The following is an 18,105-nucleotide window of genomic DNA, read 5'->3' on the forward strand; positions in this document are numbered from 1 at the left end:
GCCAGGGAGAGAGTTTAGACCCCTGTGGAACACAAAAGTAGGGGAGAATGAAGAGAGGAAGGCCGAAGTTGGACCTGGGATGGTTTATCAGTGAGAAAGGAAGTCAACCAGGCCAGGGCCTGACCAGAGATACCCAGGTTGTCACAGATGAGATTGAGCAGGATGGCGTGGTTGACCGTTTCGAAAGCAGAGGATATAGCAAGGTGAATGAGGACGGAAGGAAGGTTAAAGATTGGAGAGCAAGCCTTCACAGGTGTTCAGGAGAGCAGTGTCGGTGCTTCTGGCTGCTCTGAAGCCAGACTGGTGGTCGAGGAGCCAACCAACAGATTCAGTACGTAGATTATGCTGGGAGATGGCAAGCTTTTCCAGGAGTTTTCCCAGGAAAGGAGTGATGGAGATCGGCGATAGTTTGCCGGAGAGAAAGGATCAGCAGATGGCTTCTTAAGAAGGGGTGCACAAGGGAGTGCTTAAAGGGGGAGGGGAAGGTTCCAGTGGCAAGAGTGATTGCAGAAATCGGCCAAGGCTGGAGCAAGGTTGTCGATGTGGTCCTTGATGGTTCTGGAATAGCAGGGGAGCACCTGCTTTGAGACTTTCATAGATCAGACTTGTCTAGAAACATTGTCAGGAGTGAACAGGGGAAGGAGGAGGAGAAACGGCTGAAGAGAGGCCTGCGGTGGTAGAGAGAGGGGAAGAGGAGGTAGAGGAAAAGAGGGTGGACAGGATGTCCTGAGTTTTAGTGGTGAAATGAGATGCCAGAGTCGTGCAAAGGCCCTGGGAGGGAGCAGGAGAGGTAGAGATGGCAACAGGATTGGCCAGTTCATTGCAGATTTTGAGAAGTGCGGCCGAGTTGTTGGAGACCGCAGAGATACGGGCTTGGATGTAGGCTCTCTTCGAGAGGACTGAGAGTCTGTATTGCCTGTATTGTCATGTTTGGTGCACTGCTGCCACACAGAGGCTACCTATATACCTTCTGCGAGCCCATCATCCTCATCCATGGGGAGGTACCTGGCACCTTTATACACCCCACAAGGTGTTCCCAGAGTTAGGGAGGAGACTCAAATAGCTTACTAGGAAAGTAAGCCATACCTGGCATGTCAAACTGGGAGATAACCAGAAATGTCAAGTTAACTGTAAAAGTCAACCTGGTAGCTGTGGAGGAAAAATGCAAATATTTATCATAGGCTGTGGGAAAGCTGAAATTTGTGAGCCTTAGGATCAAGGAATTGACAACGCTGAGGAGATACTTACAAGGTGCGGGAAGCTCATAAGCCTGAGACAGGGAGGCAAGGGTCTAGAGGAACCCAAGAACTCTGAGAAGGGCACAGGAAACCCATAAGCTTGATTTGGGACCCCGAGTAGAGGCCCCTGGACTGTGTGGGGGAACCCTTTTAAGCCTCACCTGTGTTGTTAATAGTTTTTCCCAAGTATAGAGGAGATTCCTCTGTATCCTAAGTAGCCTAGCAATTTATCCCATTATTGTTTTAACCTACCATTCCTGGAATTATACTCTCCTAATAAGAAATGTAACTTATGTTGTTAAAACACTTCTGTCTTGGCCTCTGTTTTTGATTTCTATCCCTATGGCCAGTAAGTTCCCAGTTTGGAGTTATTCAGTGCAATGTACCTGAACTCTGCAAAGTAATTCCGAATACCATGGAGTGAAGGCTTGCACTGGAGAAACGCTGCTTTTTTAGCTCAAACTAAAAAGGTGTAAAGCAAATCCATACATGCCATAGAATGTAATTGCAGGTAACGTGATGAGGGTTGACTCCTCAAACTGAGGCAAGTCTCTCAATCGTTGGGTTAAGAGTGAGTACCTGCGATCAGTTAAGGGGTCACAAACGGGTTGCTATTGGTGACTTAAAATAAAAAAATACCTGGACGGGCTTGCCATTAACCACTCCATGGCTCCAACTGCTTCCATATGTCAATTTTGACACACTGAGTCTAAAATTGTGACGCAAGCTATTGGGGCAAAAACACCTGAAAGCTTGCAGGGCTGAGTACATATTTTTTTATAAAAATATTCTGGAAATTACAAGTGCTCTACATTTTTTACTGCGTAATTATGTTTGATGAATGAATCAACCCGTTAAACATTTTTGGTTAGTACGAAGACCATTTTAATGCAAATGGTTTAAAATGAAATTAGAGTTTGTTGCTTGGAAAACACCTCTATAGAAAAGTATTGCTATTGAGGATGCGGCTGCTGCTTTGGAGCGTTTGTTAATGGGACAACTTTTTTTGCAGTTTGGAGTGAGTGAACATTTCTGGTGCTTCTTTTGTCCATTCTGTCATGGTATTCGTTTACTGTTTTGACTTTGTTTTCCTGTTTTTTTATACAGTGATCATATGGAAAATGTCTGTGGCTATTTGATGAAATATACAAACCTGGTCACTGGCTGGCAATACAGGTAAGTCCATTGTTTTGAGTGCTATTTTACATGTGTGCAAACATTGCCTTTTCATCCAGATAAGTTTTTACAGTGGCATCATTTTGATTTAAAATCTACAGTAGTATTCACCATACACTCCTATTTTTGATAATTCATTGGATTTAGTTATATTGGTAGCAAAAAATGCTTTTAATGAATTTAAGGTGCAGGGGAGATAACAGTCAACCCTGGCATATGGGTTTTGAGATAAACGAAGACAGAATAAGTTCCTAATAGAGGAACTCCCGTACCCTGCACACTTTCACAAGCTCAATACCAGAGCTACAGAATTTTGGTTGAATTATGTTTACCCTCCAAGTGTTTCGTTTAGACAAAGTTCTTCAATTATTTTGATTAGCAAAACAGCAATTTTTGGTCTACAATGAGAACATCAAGACATCATTCTTTGTATTCTTCATGTGTAGTTTTATTTTTCAACAAAGGCCCAACACGTTTCGAGAATAACATCTCTTCTTCAGGGGCATATTCAATATTTCAATCACATCTAAAGAAAGATTTCAAAAGCATATAATTACTAGTTCTGCAGAATAATTAAAAAAATAATTTTTCACAAAGCTACGTATCCAAAGTAAAGCTTTTGTTCAATCATATAATTAGTTCATAACCTTTTGTATTCTCATCATAGGGTCTAGCTCTAACAGACAGCTACAACAGAAATCTTTGATTTTCTATTGATAAGGGATAACGATGGAGATACAAATCAACCAAGATTGGTGATACTCAAAGAGGTCAAATATTAGTTGTTTATGTAAATTAACAACTACCTATTGAATGATGAGAATACAAATGGTTATGAACTAATTATATGATTGAACAAAAGCTTTACTTTGTTTGTTATTCTCGAAACGCGTTGGGCCCTTGTTTAAAAATAAAACTACATATGAAGAATATAAAGAATTATGTCTTGCTATCATCGTAGACCAAAAATTTTTTGCTAATCAAAATAATTGAAGAACTTTGTCTAAACGAAACACTTGGAGTGTAAACATAACTCAACCAAAATTCTGTAGCTCTAGTATTGAGCTTGTGAAAGTGTGCAGGAACTTATTCTGTCATCATTTTGATTTAAGCAAACGTAACATGCGACTTAAACATTCACCTTGAGAGATGAACTAGCTTAACGTTGTATTTTACTTTGGTTGTTTGTACAGTGCCTTTGCCCTTCTGGAGGCAGCTGCAAAGTACTGTCCAAGAAGCCACCTCCCGCATCAATTTCCAGAGATGAAAAATCTGAAACTGCTTTATTCATTGCCTTCCAAGATCATGAAGACTGCAACCTACAGTTACCAGACATAGAACACTGTAACCTAACCACCCCTCCAAACACTTTACCTTTATAGGTAATTAGTCACCTTGACCGATTTGAATCCTAAGAACATTTTGGAACCCATCACTAGGCCTTCCGGCAGATACGTTACACATCCCTCCAACGCAATGCACCCTTTTTATTCATTCATAGCCCTCTCTGTGTCCATTTTAGTTTTCCACATCATAGGACTACTTCTGATTTAGTGATTCCCACCGAGGGGCGTAGACAGCCCTCCCACCATGACTACTTCCGGTCCCTTACAAGCAGTCCATTGTCGATTCCTGATTGGAGCCACAGCATCTGCGCAGAGTCTTGCTAAAACAAGGTCAAAGCCAAACCCACAATCCATCAATATATCGAACCCCACCCACAAGAGTCTGCTGAAAAGGAAAACGCGTAGATGGACTTGCTAACACGACATACCTGAGTGTGGCCTTATTTTCGCTTTTATTAATTCGTTCAACATATTGTATGTATTCACTTTATACCCCATTTCTTCCTCACCCCCCCACCCTTTTACTATTACGGGCAACAGAAGACATAGACATTCAAACTTTTTGTTTCAAAAACATGCTTACTGTGGGTCGTCACGCTATTACATTAGAAAAAAGGTTTCATGGGAAACGGGCCGATGATGAAAGGCCCTTAATTCACCCCTACATTAGTTTAAATGTCTGTATTCCTCAGGGTATACGTTTCTACATCTAAATAATATCATAAGAAATATCTGCTACCACACCAGAATAGTAAACCCGATCATTCAAAATGTCCCAGGGTCTAGAGGCATCTATGTTGATAATTTTCCTGTTTCTTCTACAGCATCATATCTATAGTTCTGCCGAAAGAACGTGCAACAGCATCACACTCCAATCAGTTATCAATGGTCTTTCTTGGGCACTTTCAGTAAGAAAATACACTATATCCGAGGATGTGCACTAAGTAGCATATCGGTAGGCAATCTGAAACACGTGTTTCTCTTCACTAAAAAAGGACTTCAAGCACTTGTTTCTAGTTTTGTAACCTCATTAATTTTCTCCACTTGTTGCAACAATTCCTAAATATTGTCAAATCTGTGGGATATTAAAAAGGCCAGGTTTCGTTCAAACTCTGGGCTAAACCTACTAGGTTCTTTCAGGTGGCCAAAACATGTTATGTAACCTAGTCCTACTTTTCAGGAAAGAAATTAACATCTTCTGAAGGAAACAATGGTATATCCACACAGCTTTAATTCACCTAGAATTAAACTGTAACCCAACATATCTGGTTTCCTACTAACAGAATCTGACCTGGCTAACTTGCTAAGAAATTGCAGCTTTGGTGGTTCTTTGGGCCATAACCAATTTGGGACTAATCCTATACACAAATCGGTTGTTCATGGGGTGCAGTGGTCTGATAACGAGTAGTTCTTCCAGCAGGTCTCAGTTCTCAAACATCGCGATGAGCTACCCAGTCCCAATTGCCATCCACCCATGTGCCTGGTAAGGTCTGGGTTGTAGCAAATACACTGTTCACTTGGCCCTTAGCGGAAGATGCAAAACTGTTCTCAACACTCTCAGCTGCTATACTTCCACGTTTTCATCCATCGCCAAATGAACTTCTGGGACACTGGAATCTTCACAAAAATCTTGGGGCCAAGTTTGGTTTGTCATGTCTTCTCTGATATTCACAAGCTGACTGATCAGTAAGTCTTACACCTCCACACATGCAAAACAGCAAACCTGTGCTGTTCCAGAGTCTGCAGTATTCCAAATGAGCAGTACCAGAACTTTCATGATAGCCAAGCTCAAGACGGAGGTCACTCTCATTGGCATCTTTGTCAGGTGTTCCCCAGTAAAACGCCCTCTTATTAAAACAAGACAACCTGACTAGTCACTAAGTCTGGCTCCTGTGCATACCCCATGCTTCAAGGGCTGCATTTGCCCATCCCTCACTTAATTGAAGCTCTCGCTCTTGCTGAGCATCAAAACCTGCTGTTGCTGTACCAGCTTGATGGCTGCTCCACTTGAGAAATTGGAGAATTGAAGCGTTACTTGAAAGACAGAAAAATGCAATGAAAAGAAGGCTATGCCTACTATAGCATTCCAAATAGCATACCTGTACCCCCAACCTAAGTATCTCACTGACGGTATCATGCCAAAGAGGTTGGGAAGTTATCCTAGTCACATTGTGAAACTGGCACGTTCATCACATAAAATACTGATGTTGTATAATAGAGCAAGCGTAATCCCTTTCATCGACCTAATGATGACATAACCACATATTACTCATTTTACTCATTAACACATAACCAATTTGTGTGTTATGTTTTGTAAATGCATATAGGTGACCAGATAACAAAGATGATTACTTTATGGGTTGGTTTCATTGCTATTTATGATTTCATCACTAGTTGTATCGCAAATTCGCGTCATAGCCTCCTTTTGCAGCCCCTTTGAGAACCTGATCCTACAGTTTGTCATACTGCTGTCCGAATATGGGTTATTGTCCCACTCGTGTACCTTTGCAGTTTCATTCTCAAACCACATCCTATTCCTCCTCTCTTTACGTCATCCACCAGCTACAAAATGCAGGTTAGAAAGACAATAGGAAAACAAACAAGGCAGATGTGATGGATTTTCCCAATGTTTATCATCTGGGGTAACGAACAGTTTTAGTGGTGATCACAGTTCCAACATGTGTACCTGAGGCTGGTGTCGCTGCCTGGCAATCAGCTGCCGATTCCTTTAAGTAACCACTATCGGATAGACAATGTGTAGGGCCTAACAAGGAGAAACAGATTGACCGAAACGCATCTTGTTTTGGAAGAAATTCCAAGAGCCACAACACAGTCCCAAAACCTCCCAAGATTACAGCCATACCCCCTCTTCTCACTTGCCAGGTCATAATAGCCCTATGCGTCTACAAGGCCAAGATTGAACATCTAGAGTAATCATTTTGTTTTCTAGGTCTTACGTACCAGGCCCATGCCTAGTCCGTACCCGTCTATGTCCTTGTGAAGTAAGAAAAACATTGTAAGGAAACCATACAATACACAGAATCAAAATCATGTAGAATATGCAGCGCTTAGGCCCAATTCTTGGGTGCGACGCTCCTTTTGCGGTGCGAGCCGTGCACCTAGGTGAGGAGATCCCTGACCTTTACTGCTAACCCAATAGTCAGTATTACAATGAAGGGGCCGCGCCACCCAAACACCATTGCAGATTTCTGCTGGAAAACGCACGAAAGTACAAAATCCCCAGGATGGAGTGAATGACGGGCTTCTTATGACTCCTGACATGTGTAGATTAGCCTATTTAGAGATGGTGAGCAGGGTACACACATTGGCCGCCCTTGAAGGACTGAATGGGGCACCAAACCTATCTTTCTATTCGCAGTGCTGCTAATAGCAACAGAATCACATGCTAAATCTGTTGTCTCAGTGCCCTGCTTGCAGTCTCAATGCATGCTTCAACACAGCACATACTGGCAAATCCTTAAGCAATCAGGTTTTCGATAGCCTATCCTGCACTGGTATAAAAGCAAGGATTGAGGTGCATGGAGAGTGAGACCGAGACTAAAGTGTGGCAATGCAGTGAGGAGGAAAGGGAGGTGGAGAGCAGAGGTGAAAGAGAGTTCTGAACCAAGTTGACATTTGAGATTGAAAAGGCGGGGTTGGAAATGGTAATACGAGACAGGTGCTGGTTAGCCCCAAAGGAAAGACGTCTCCGTCCGCCCCTCACCCCATACAACCCTACCTTCCACTAAAACCTGAGGCACAATGTGGGATATGGCAGGTAGAAAGTATGGCACAACTACATTCCCATCTCCACACACATGTACTTATCAACCCTGCGTTCCCACTCCCAGGCTTTTAAACAATGGACGGAAGAGTTCTGTCAAGGTTAGGCCAACTCTTTACTGATGGTCGGGCGTTGACCTTTCTCGAATGTAAACCTTTTTACTCCCTGATTCAGCAAACTACACATATATACACTTATGACACTGGATTAGGCATCCCAACCTTACAAGGTGGGAGAGGTCGAAGGAAAAACACAAAATTTGAGGATCTTTTTGTGGGGTAGCCTCCTGATGGAAAGATCTCCACCCTTTTATTGGATCCTTAAGGGTCAGCGATTTCGCCCTCAATGTTACATGGCCATATGGGAAGCTGACATCTGTAATTTAGTAATTAGTTATTTTGGTTCAGTATCTGGTCCAGGGCTGCCAAGTCCTCCCGTTGTATACAATTGAAGGAAAACAGTTACAAGCTCCTCTGCTGATGGTACCTTACACCAGAGAGACTTGATCGCATGCACCCCACTGCCTCCCCCCTCTTGCTGGCGATGCAGGCAGGACTTGGGCACTCTTTCACATTTTAGTTTTCCTGTCCTTCTATGCATCTATGTTAGAAGGAAGGGCTTTCCCGTATTAAAACGATCACAGGAGTTGATCTTGATCTCCCGCTAGACCCCTTAACAGTACTTTTAGTTTAATGAGGATCCAGATAGTGGATATTGGCTCTCTGGTAAAGGTTCCAAATAGGTTTCCCACCTCCTGCAGAGTTACCCTGGCACATATATGGAAAAGGAATGTGCCGTCTGATATACATGAATGGTGGGGAAGACTATGGTTTGGGTTATCCATGTAGAATATTGATGTGACTACTAAGCATGAGATGCCTAATACCAGAAGAACTGGCTCACCTGTATCGAATGTGTGCAACGGAATGATTTTTCCATTGTACACCACAGACCTCACAATATGCAAACATTCTTGATGATTTTTTTTTAACTTTGTTTATTTTAAATCAAGGCAGAATGATAACTACAGACATTATATGCACGGATTATCTCAGCAAGTTGACCCCCAGTCTTTAGACCCCCCCTGTGTCTTCTTTCTCTATCCTCCTCCCTGGGTTATCAGTCCCACAGTCTTTGCCAGCGGACTCCTCCCGTGTGGGCGGTCCGGCTGGCGCCTCAGCGGTCATGAGTCTTCCTCCGGGCTCTCCCGGTTCGTCACTATCCAGAGGGCTCTGGCGGGCTTATAGGTCAGGGCGGGGAAGCGCTGGTCGAATTCCAGGACTGGGGCCCAGATGTTCCGAAAGCGATGTAGCATCCCCGCTCGTGCTGCCGTTACCTTCTCCGCTATCAGAATGTCCCATACCTTGGTCCACCATTGGGCAATGTGGGGGCCTTCCGGAGCTTTCCAGGTTCGGGCCACCACCGTTTTTCCTGCCAGTAGGCACTGAGTCAATAATTTCGCTCTGGGTCCGGAGCGCGGGTAGATCCCGGGAATTGGAGCTCCTAACAGGATCGGTTCTGGTTTCAAGGGAATCATTGTTCCGGTAATCAGCGAAATAGACTCTAGACAAGCTTTCCAGAATGGTCGGATCTTCGGGCAATCCCACCACATATGGAAGAAAGAGCCAGGGAGGCCGCATCCTCTCCAGCAAGCGTGGTCTATCTGGGGGTTCATATGGTGGAGTCTGAGGGGCGAATAGTACCACCGCAGCATGATTTTGTATGCGCATTCTCTGTTGGTGATGCAGGTGGATGCAGTATGTGTCCGGGTCCATATGTCCACCCAGGTTTGATCCTCTATCGGGTGTCCCAGGTCCGCTTCCCATTGGGCCATACATCGGGTTCTTGTGGTTAGGAAGTCGCTTAAGAAGCGTCTGTAGAGGGTGGATACGCTGCCGCGGGTCGGAAGGTCTCCTAGGGTAAGTTCCAGGGCAGTGGGAGGACGGGTCGCTGCTTGCAAGGTTTGGGGATGTGAGCACCAGTGGCGTAGTTGGATGTAGGTAAATCTGTCACATTCCCGAAGTTGGAACTTCTCCTTACATTGGGCGAAAGTGAGTGGTTTCTCCCCTGTATACAGCTGGTCTATAGTTTCTAGCCCGCCTTTGGCCCAATTTTGGAAATTGCGGGGATGCATGCCCGGTGCGAACATTGGGTTGAGAAAGACCGGGGAGTGTGGGCTCAGTCCTCTTGGCACTCCCTTTCGTTTCAGCGCCCAGTCCCAAGTGCTAAGGGTGTGTTTGGTCGAAAGCAGGAGCTCTCCCCCGTGGGACCTGAGGGGGGGCGGGATGTGTGGCAGAAATCGCAGAGGCAGGGGGGTCCGCGACTGTTCCAGCTCCACCCATCTCGGGCGGTCTGTCGTATTTTGCCAGGCCTGGACCCGGGCCAGTTGGGCTGCCGCTCTGTAGGCCTGAAGGTCTGGAACCCCTAGACCCCCCAGTTTGGGACTCCCCAGCATAGCTCTGAGAGGGATCCTCGCTTTCTTACCTCTCCAGATGAAGTTCAGCATTTTCCTCTGGATCCCTCGGAGAATCGGCGTGGGGATTGCCACTGGCAGTGAGGCGCATGTGTATAAAAATCTCGGGAGAAGGTTCATCTTGCATGCCGTGATGCGTCCAAGCAGCGAAATCTCCTGGGTCCCCCATCGCTTCAAGTCGCCCTCCAGTTCCTTGAAAAGTCGGGGAAAATTGGACTTGTACGTCTCTTTTGGATCCGCCGGAATGTAAACCCCCAAATAGGGGATGGCACTTCTTTCCCATATTATCGAGCACATCCTAGTCAGCGGTTTTCGCTCTGCTGGGGTGAGGCCGATGCCCAAGGCGGAAGATTTATCAAAGTTTATGGTGAAGCCCGAGACTTCGCCATAGCTGGTGATTTCGCGAATCGCATGTTCAAGCGATGAGGGGGCCTCAGAGATTGTAAGTAAGATATCATCCGCATATAGGGCAAGTTTATGATGTGAAGGGCCGCTTGTTATGCCCTCGATTTGGTCATTCCGCCTAATTTTTTGTGCGAAGGGCTCCATGGTGAGTGCAAAAAGTAAGGGCGACAGCGGGCAACCCTGCCGAGTCCCGCGTGACAAGGGGATTGGGGCCGAGAAGTGGCCGTTGATCCTCAGGCTTGTTGTAGGTCGATCATAGTTGGCCAGCACCATCGTCCGGAACGCCGGTCCGAAGCCGAAGGCCCCTAAAGTGTGTTCCATAAACGTCCAATCCACCCTATCAAACGCCTTAGCTGCATCGAGGGCCACCAGGATTAGTTTTTGGGCGTTCCGGGAGGCGAGGTCCACCAGATTCAGGGTTCTCCGGATATTATCGCCTGCGGTCCGATGCCGGATGAACCCAGCCTGGTCTGGATGAATGATGTTCGGCAGGATGCGATTCAAGCGGGTCGCCAAAATTTTCGAGTAAATGTTCGCATCTATGTTCAAGAGTGCGATGGGTCTATACGAGGTTATGCATCTTGGGTCCTTTCCAGGTTTGGGCAAAAGGATGGTGGTCGATTCCTGCATCGATGGGGTCACCGCCCCCGTTTCCCTGAAGGAGTTGAATAGGGTGGTGAGATGGGGGGTCAGTTGCGACCTGAATAGCTTGTAGAACCTGGTTGAGAAGCCATCCGGGCCAGGGGCCCGTGTTTTGAGAGATTTGATGGCATCCTCAATTTCCTCCCCCGTGATGGGCTCCTCCAATTCATCTCTCATTGCGTCGGAGAGCTGGGGCACCTCTGCCTGCCAAAGGTATTCCTTCTGTTGTGCTGAGTCTCGTGGGGTTGCCTTCATGATTTGGGCCAAGTGCTCAATCACGAGGCGTTGCTTCTCGGGTTCTGAGTATAGTATGGCCCCGTTGGTATCTCGCAGGCCCATGATCGCGGTGCTGCGTCTCTGCTTGGCTAGTTTGGCCACCAGGAACCTATTTGCTTTGTTGCCCTTCGCATAATACGACTGTTTGACCTTCGCCATTAGTTGGGCGGTTTGTTCCGCGTAGTGGGCTTCCAGTCTTTTCCGTGCCGTGCGAATGGCCCGTTGTGTTCTGGGGGACCAGCCTTTCTCCTTGTGGAGTGCCTCGGCCTCTCTCAATTCAAGCTCCAGGGCCGTCCGGATTCGTCGTCTATCTCGATGGTAGGCCGCGCCCTGGGATATCAGGGAGCCCCTGATTACTGCCTTCATGGCGTCCCAGTTGTTTGCTAATGAGGTGTCTGAGGCCGGGTTTTCCACAAAGAAGTTCTTTATTTCCATTGCGATCTTGTCTCTGGTGGCCATGTCGTTGAGGATTGGGTCGTATAGCATCCATTTGCGCGGGGTGGTGGGGTCAGGGTTCTGAACCCGAAGTTCCAGGAGCACTGGGGCGTGGTCGGAGATCGCTCTTGTGCCGATAGTGACCTTCTTAACTGAGGGGAACGTGTGAGGTGAAATCAGGAATAGGTCAATCCTTGAGAAGGTGCGGTGGACATACGAGTAAAAGGAGAAGTCCTTTTCATCAGGGTGAAACACCCGCCATGAATCTATTATCTCCAGGGTCCTAAAGAGACGAAGGAGGCTAAGTGCTTGGGCGAAGTCGCCTGGGGTCGGGGGGTGTGATCGGTCTTTAGTGGGGTCAGGAACCCCGTTGAAATCCCCACCGACGATCGTTTGGCCCTCCACGAAGTTGGCGAGCGATGTGCCAAGGCGTCATAAAAATGTGATTGTCCAGAGTTGGGGGCGTATACTGAAACGAGAGTGTACAAGTCTCCCATCAGGAGACATTTGATCGCTATAAATCAGCCTTCTGGGCATGTCTTTGTTTCCAGAATCTGTGGGTTCAAGTCTTTCCTGAAGAGAATCGCCGTGCCTCCTTTTTTGCTTGTGCCGGAGGCAAAGAATTGAAGCGGAAATAGCCGAGACCGAAGGCGGGATACATCAGCGGGCAACAGATGGGTCTCTTGAAGCATGGCGATCGCAGCTTCCTCGTCGCGGAGTTTTAACAGAATTGCCTTTCGTTTGTTGGGAGAATTCAAGCCATTAACATTCAGGGAGAGGATCCGAAGCGACTGAAGGTCCTCTGAAGGCTCACTCTCCGTTCCCTGCGTTAGGGGGGGAGGGTCCTGGGGTGGAGGTTCAACTGCCATGGCTGATGGAAGCACTCACAAAATCATTCTGCACTTGAGGTTTTAACGCGAACTCCCAACGGGGGATCGCAACTTTAACAGGGCGGTAGACCGACTTTGTCAGTACGGTCATACCTAAGGCCAACAGGGCCAATTGTCCCATACTGTGGGTTCCCAAGGAACAGAAGATGGAAAGTATCCTTGGGGTGGGTATGAGCCATGGGAATGCCCCGCCGCCGTCGTGTACTTAAAAGAGGATGGCAAATAGATCGCGGGTTCTAATTCAAACGAGCATATCTGTGTCCCGGCTAGCTCGATGAGGCATCAATTCTTGTTATTTCGTCGTGTCGACGACCAAGGCGTGCGTTTAGCTTTTAGGGAGGGAGGCGGACCAGGGTTCTCAGTCCCCTCCAAGAGTGGCGTGGAGGGGTCCCGGGGAGCGGTCGGATGCAAGATTTTCTCCGCTACTTCCAGGTGGCTGATTCGGCGTAGGGTGCCCTTATATGTGAATTGCAGAGCTGTCGGGAACAGCCATCTGTACCGGATCTGTTGTTCCTGGAGGAATAATGTTAGAGGCCGAAGTGCTCTTCTTTTCTGGAGCGTAAGTGGCGAAAGGTCCTGGTAAATTTGAAGAGGGGTGCCCTGGAAAGTGATCTCTTCATCTTGGCGGCTGATCGCTGATATCGCTTCTTTCGTTGTAAAGAAGTGGACCCTGGTGATCACGTCTGGAGTGGGGTCCGAATCTGTCCCGCGGCGCTGGCGAAGCCTGTGGGTGCGGTCCAATATGAGCTGAGATTTGTCCAGATCTGGAAGTAGAGCCTCAAAGAAATTTGCCACGTAGTCCGCTAGCTTGTTATCGGGGACGGAGGATGGAATGCCCCGGATGCGGAGATTATTGCGCCGGGACCTATTTTCGAGATCTTCCTGTTTGAATTCCATAATCTCGAATTTGTGCTGTAGGGAATCGATCGATTTTTGCATCTCCCCCATAGCGGTGGTGTGCTCCTGGGCATGATCTTCGATCTCTCCAAACCTCTGCTCGAGTTCCGCGACTCTCTGATCTGTTTGATCAACTTTGGTGGCGAGTTCCGAGAGGCAAGCGCGGAACTCGGACTTGATGTCCGCCATGAAGGCTATCAGGTCTCCTTTAGTGGCAAGCTCACCCCTGTCCTCTTGCTGCTTCTGTGGGGTCAGTTTGGGAGGTTCCTGTTTCTTGGGTTTCTCTGTAGCCGTAAACATGGCGGAGATGTCCGTGCCTTTGCTCGCCTTCGTTTGTCTCGACATGTTGCACCCAACTGGAGAAACTCCGTCACCCTGGCCTCCGCTCCCGCTCAAGTATAGGTGGGTGGGCAGGGGCGCCCCAGGAAGGGTGAAACAGGGAGAAGGACTTCGGCAGGACCTCGGCAGAGCTGATCCAAGATGGCCGCAGTGGTCCAGTCGTTCTGCAAAGCGGGGGGAGGAGCGGGGGCCTGCTCTCGGTAGCAACCCAGGAGGAATCCAGGCCGCCCAACCGAAATCAGGGGTTTCTATATTAGGTACCGCTCCCCCTCTCCGGTTCTTCTGCCTCCCAAGGTGCCGCTATCGGCAGGTGCGGCGCGTGCTGCTGGGCCCCGGAATGGCGGCCATTTTAGTTTTGTCCGTCGGGTATGGGAGAGGAGTTCAGCTTCAAATTTCTAGTAGAACGCCGCCACGGTCGAAGACGATATTTAGCCAGGTTATGCCATGTCGGTTCCGGTCGCTGTAGATGGCATTAGCGACTCGAAACCCCGCCTAGAACCACCAGAATTCGACGGCGGCGGCGGGCATCCCACGGGCAGCCTCAGAGGAGCGACCACATCGATGGCGCTCCAAGCCACGCCCCCCATTCTTGATGATTTAAGCTGCCTAAGCACTTTGGTTTAGTGGCTTGAAGAGTGTACTGATCTATATGCTTTGGTGTATAGGCTTGTCCACACTCCCCCTTGATATTTAAAAAAATGTTAACATTTTTCCTTCTTTTCTCTTTTTGACCAGTATCTCAGGGTTCAATGCTGTTCTAGCTGTTGATTGAAGGTAATAGATTAATTTCATGTTTTTCCTTGTATCTTCCGCTCGACGTAAGGATATTAACTCTTTGTTTGGTTGAATTGTACTGTTCTGTTGAAACCTCCATAAAGACATAATTTTTTTTTAAAAAGTCAGCGTATGGAGAATAAAGAGGGGAGCAGAAGGAATGAGATTAAAGGCTAGAGTAGAGGGAAAGTAGGGGAAGTGGTGGTGCAGGAGCCGAGTGGGGCAGAATGACAAGGGTGGGGATAGGGGGGGGATAGGGAGAGAGAAGGGAGAGGGAAGGGAGAGAGGAGGGGAAGAGAGGACTAACGAGGAGGAGTAGAGAAATTAGCCCAACAAGGGGGCAGCAAGAAAGTTGCCTGGTCAAGACCTAAATGCCTGGAAAGACTTCTAAGTAGTTGGTGGGGGAAGAAACCCAGGGGAAAGGTCCAGACGGCCTTCAAAACTGAGTGAAGCCTGAGAACCCGTAGGTCCTGAGTGACACCTGACCCACATTCAGATGGCCCAGGTCATCTGGGGTGGTTTTGCCAGGTTTGTTTGAAGGTGTGGACATCCTTTGTGACATCCAGATGACTTCTCGAAAGACTCTACACAAGGCTAAGAAACCATGTTGAGCACTTAAAATCCCAGAGACTTTGAGTGACTATTTTAGACTGGGTAGGAAGAGTTCATTAAGGGAGAGAAGAAAGGACTGAGTACCATTGTCATAAGAAAAGCCAGAGTAGTCTGTAGTTTGCTTTTAGTTCCCTCCGAGACCTTAATTAAACAGAATCCCTTATATTCTGTAGTTTCTAATATGACGTGAATCAGATTTGTTTATTTTGAATTTTCTGTTGTTCCCATGGCTGCTAAATCTGTTAGAAGTGGGATTACCAGGGCCTGACCAAAAGGACCCACTATATTCACCCCTGATGGTGGTTCAAATCTCAAAACAACCTTAACCTCTACAGTGTCTGGTCAGGAGCAGCTGGATATGTTCTGTATAGTAATGCATATAAGATTGTCCCGGCTGGAGAATAGATATCGGTTTCCAGTGGGCAGAAGAACCCATTCCTGTGGTGAGCATATTGCTCTGAACTCAGGAGTTGCTGCCAGTTATAGCATTGATTTAATGGCTGGGTTTATGGACAGAAATTTCCTGGGAGAGGTAACGGTCTTCTTTATAAATCACTCCTCTGACCCTTACCCGGTTTGTGTCGGGGATCCAATCGGCCAACTTACTTCCTAGGTTGTGTTCCTCCCAGAGTTTGAGACAGTAAAAGGATAGACTAATGGCCAAAGGGTTTAAAAGGATTTTGGTTCCACCCATACACCTACATTAATTTCCACTGAGGAACTCTCTCTGCCCAAAAATTGCTGCGGCTCAAGGCCATGATGCCTTGCTGTGGAATGCCTTTGACCAGGTGATGTCAGGGGAGGAAGGGGCAGGCAGGAAAGGACCATGCTTGGCCAAAATAAGGGGAGAGAATGATGAGAAAGGGCTCTGGGGGGGTGGGGATCGAATCGCCCGATACCAACTCTTCGACCCCACACATTTCAGGAAAGTACTAGAACTCGCCCATTTCCACCAGAACCTCTGGCTACTAGGACATTGGCAAAACTCGGGAGCATGGCCTTCTTCAATTCTTTTCTCCAGGAATATTCCAACAAATTTAAAGCATTTTGTGCTACCTGTCAGATTATATCTAGACTTCCAGGACAGATACAGGGAGAACTCCTGCTGATTATAGAAGTTCCCTTGCCAGTGGTGGGGATGGACAACATGGGTCCTCTGAACCTCTCCAACGGAGGAAACTAATCTGTGCTGCTTGTAGTGGATTATGTCATGCGTTACCCACAAACCTTCCAATTAAGGAATAACATCACTGGCCACATACTTAAAAACCATGCCCCTTTATTTTCCAGAGTGGATTTCCCAAAGGAGATCCCAAGCGACCAGAAATCTTTGTGTCCCTGGCTCTTGGGAGAGATCAAAACACTCCTCAATATCCAAACTTTTTACATCAGTCCTACCACTCTCGATCAGATCAGATGGTTTAGTAGAACACTTCAACCAAATGTTAAATTAACTTTCTGAGGAAGCTGACAGATGAAGATGAAAAGAACTGGATTGACCCATTCATGTGGGCATTGTTTGTTGTCCCGAAGACCCTGCTGGCTTCCCCTGGTTTCCTCTCCATTGAGCTTGTGTTGAGAAGGGAAAGCCAGGACTAAGAGACCCAGGATGCCCTCGATAGGCTGAAGGGGAGACTTCCAAAATCTGTTTCTCGGATAAGCCACAGAGAGTGAAGGACGTCTCTGTATCATATCACCATCACTGGAGAAGTCCATTTGACTCCAGCCATATTTCCTTCCGTAGGCACGATGTCAAGTGGTTAAACAAGAAGTCAAAAAGATGTTGGATCTCAATGTTATTGAAACTACCTGAAGTCATTGGTCCTATCTGATCATGTTCATAGACAAACAGGATGGCAGTTGGCATTTCTGCATTGACTTTAGCCTGGTGAATGAGATACTGCTTTGATCCACCTACTATACCCAAGATTGATGAGCTGATTGAAAGAATAGATTCCACCCATTTACCTAAATTTGATCTAACAAAGGGGTATTTGTAAATCATGCTAGCTCTGAGCACAATGCCTTCAACACCAGTGGATCTCTCTCAATTCCCATTTCTCGCGTTTGAGAACCATGGCATGCCCACCACACTCCTAGGGTCAAAGAAATAGTCTTAACACCATACCTGACTTATACTGTAGCCTACTTTAAAGATTATATGATCCACAGTAATAATTTAAATGACCTCTTGCAGTATCTTCACCTGGTGGCTGAAACATTAAAAAGGCGGATTGAAAGTAAATCATGTGGAATGTCATTTCCCCCCCCTCCTTCCCCAATCTAGTATCTGACCCTTGCCAGTGGAAAATGCCTGGTACAGCGGGATAAGGGGAAGGTTGAGTTAATATAGAAGATTACTCTACTAAGTACTTAAAATGACCTAAAAGCATTCCTTGGTCTTGTTGCATATTATTGAAGATTTAGTCCCATATTTTTAAGTATTGCCTGACCCTTAACCGACCAAATGAGAACCTCACAACTGAACCACTGTAATGGACTAGAACGAGTCTGAAGACCTTGCAAGATTCTCAAGCCATCTAGCCCTCCTCCTTCTGCCTAATTTCTCACAGCAGTTTATTTTATAAAGCGATGTTGCTCTGTTGGGTTTAGGTGCTGTACCCTCTCAAGAACGAGGAGATGGCGAACCCGTTTCATCTCCTACAAAAGAGAAAAATTATGCAACCATCGAGCTGGTAGGTCTTTCCATTAAGTAGACAGTGGATGCCCTTCGATGTTATCCAAGTAGTATTCCTTGCCACTTAGTCACAGACCATAGCCTGCTAACTTGGCTAATTGTTATGTGGTGTTTTTTGGT

At 46.8% G+C, this 18,105-nt stretch overlaps 1 protein-coding gene across 1 annotated transcript in view; it reads left to right on the forward strand.

Annotated features, from left to right (window-relative positions):
* The window catches only part of OSBPL11 (oxysterol binding protein like 11), a 719,530-nt gene that overhangs the window by 119,693 nt on the left and 581,732 nt on the right, over window positions 1-18,105 (forward strand). Inside the window, exon 2 of the mRNA XM_069616637.1 lies at window positions 2,346-2,414. Coding sequence (XP_069472738.1) covers window positions 2,346-2,414 — 69 coding nt within the window. The remainder of the gene's footprint in view (window positions 1-2,345; window positions 2,415-18,105) is intronic.

This window comes from Ambystoma mexicanum, chromosome 9, assembly GCF_040938575.1.
Source record: "Ambystoma mexicanum isolate Mex_15411 chromosome 9, UKY_AmexF1_1, whole genome shotgun sequence".
Taxonomy (NCBI): domain Eukaryota; kingdom Metazoa; phylum Chordata; class Amphibia; order Caudata; family Ambystomatidae; genus Ambystoma; species Ambystoma mexicanum.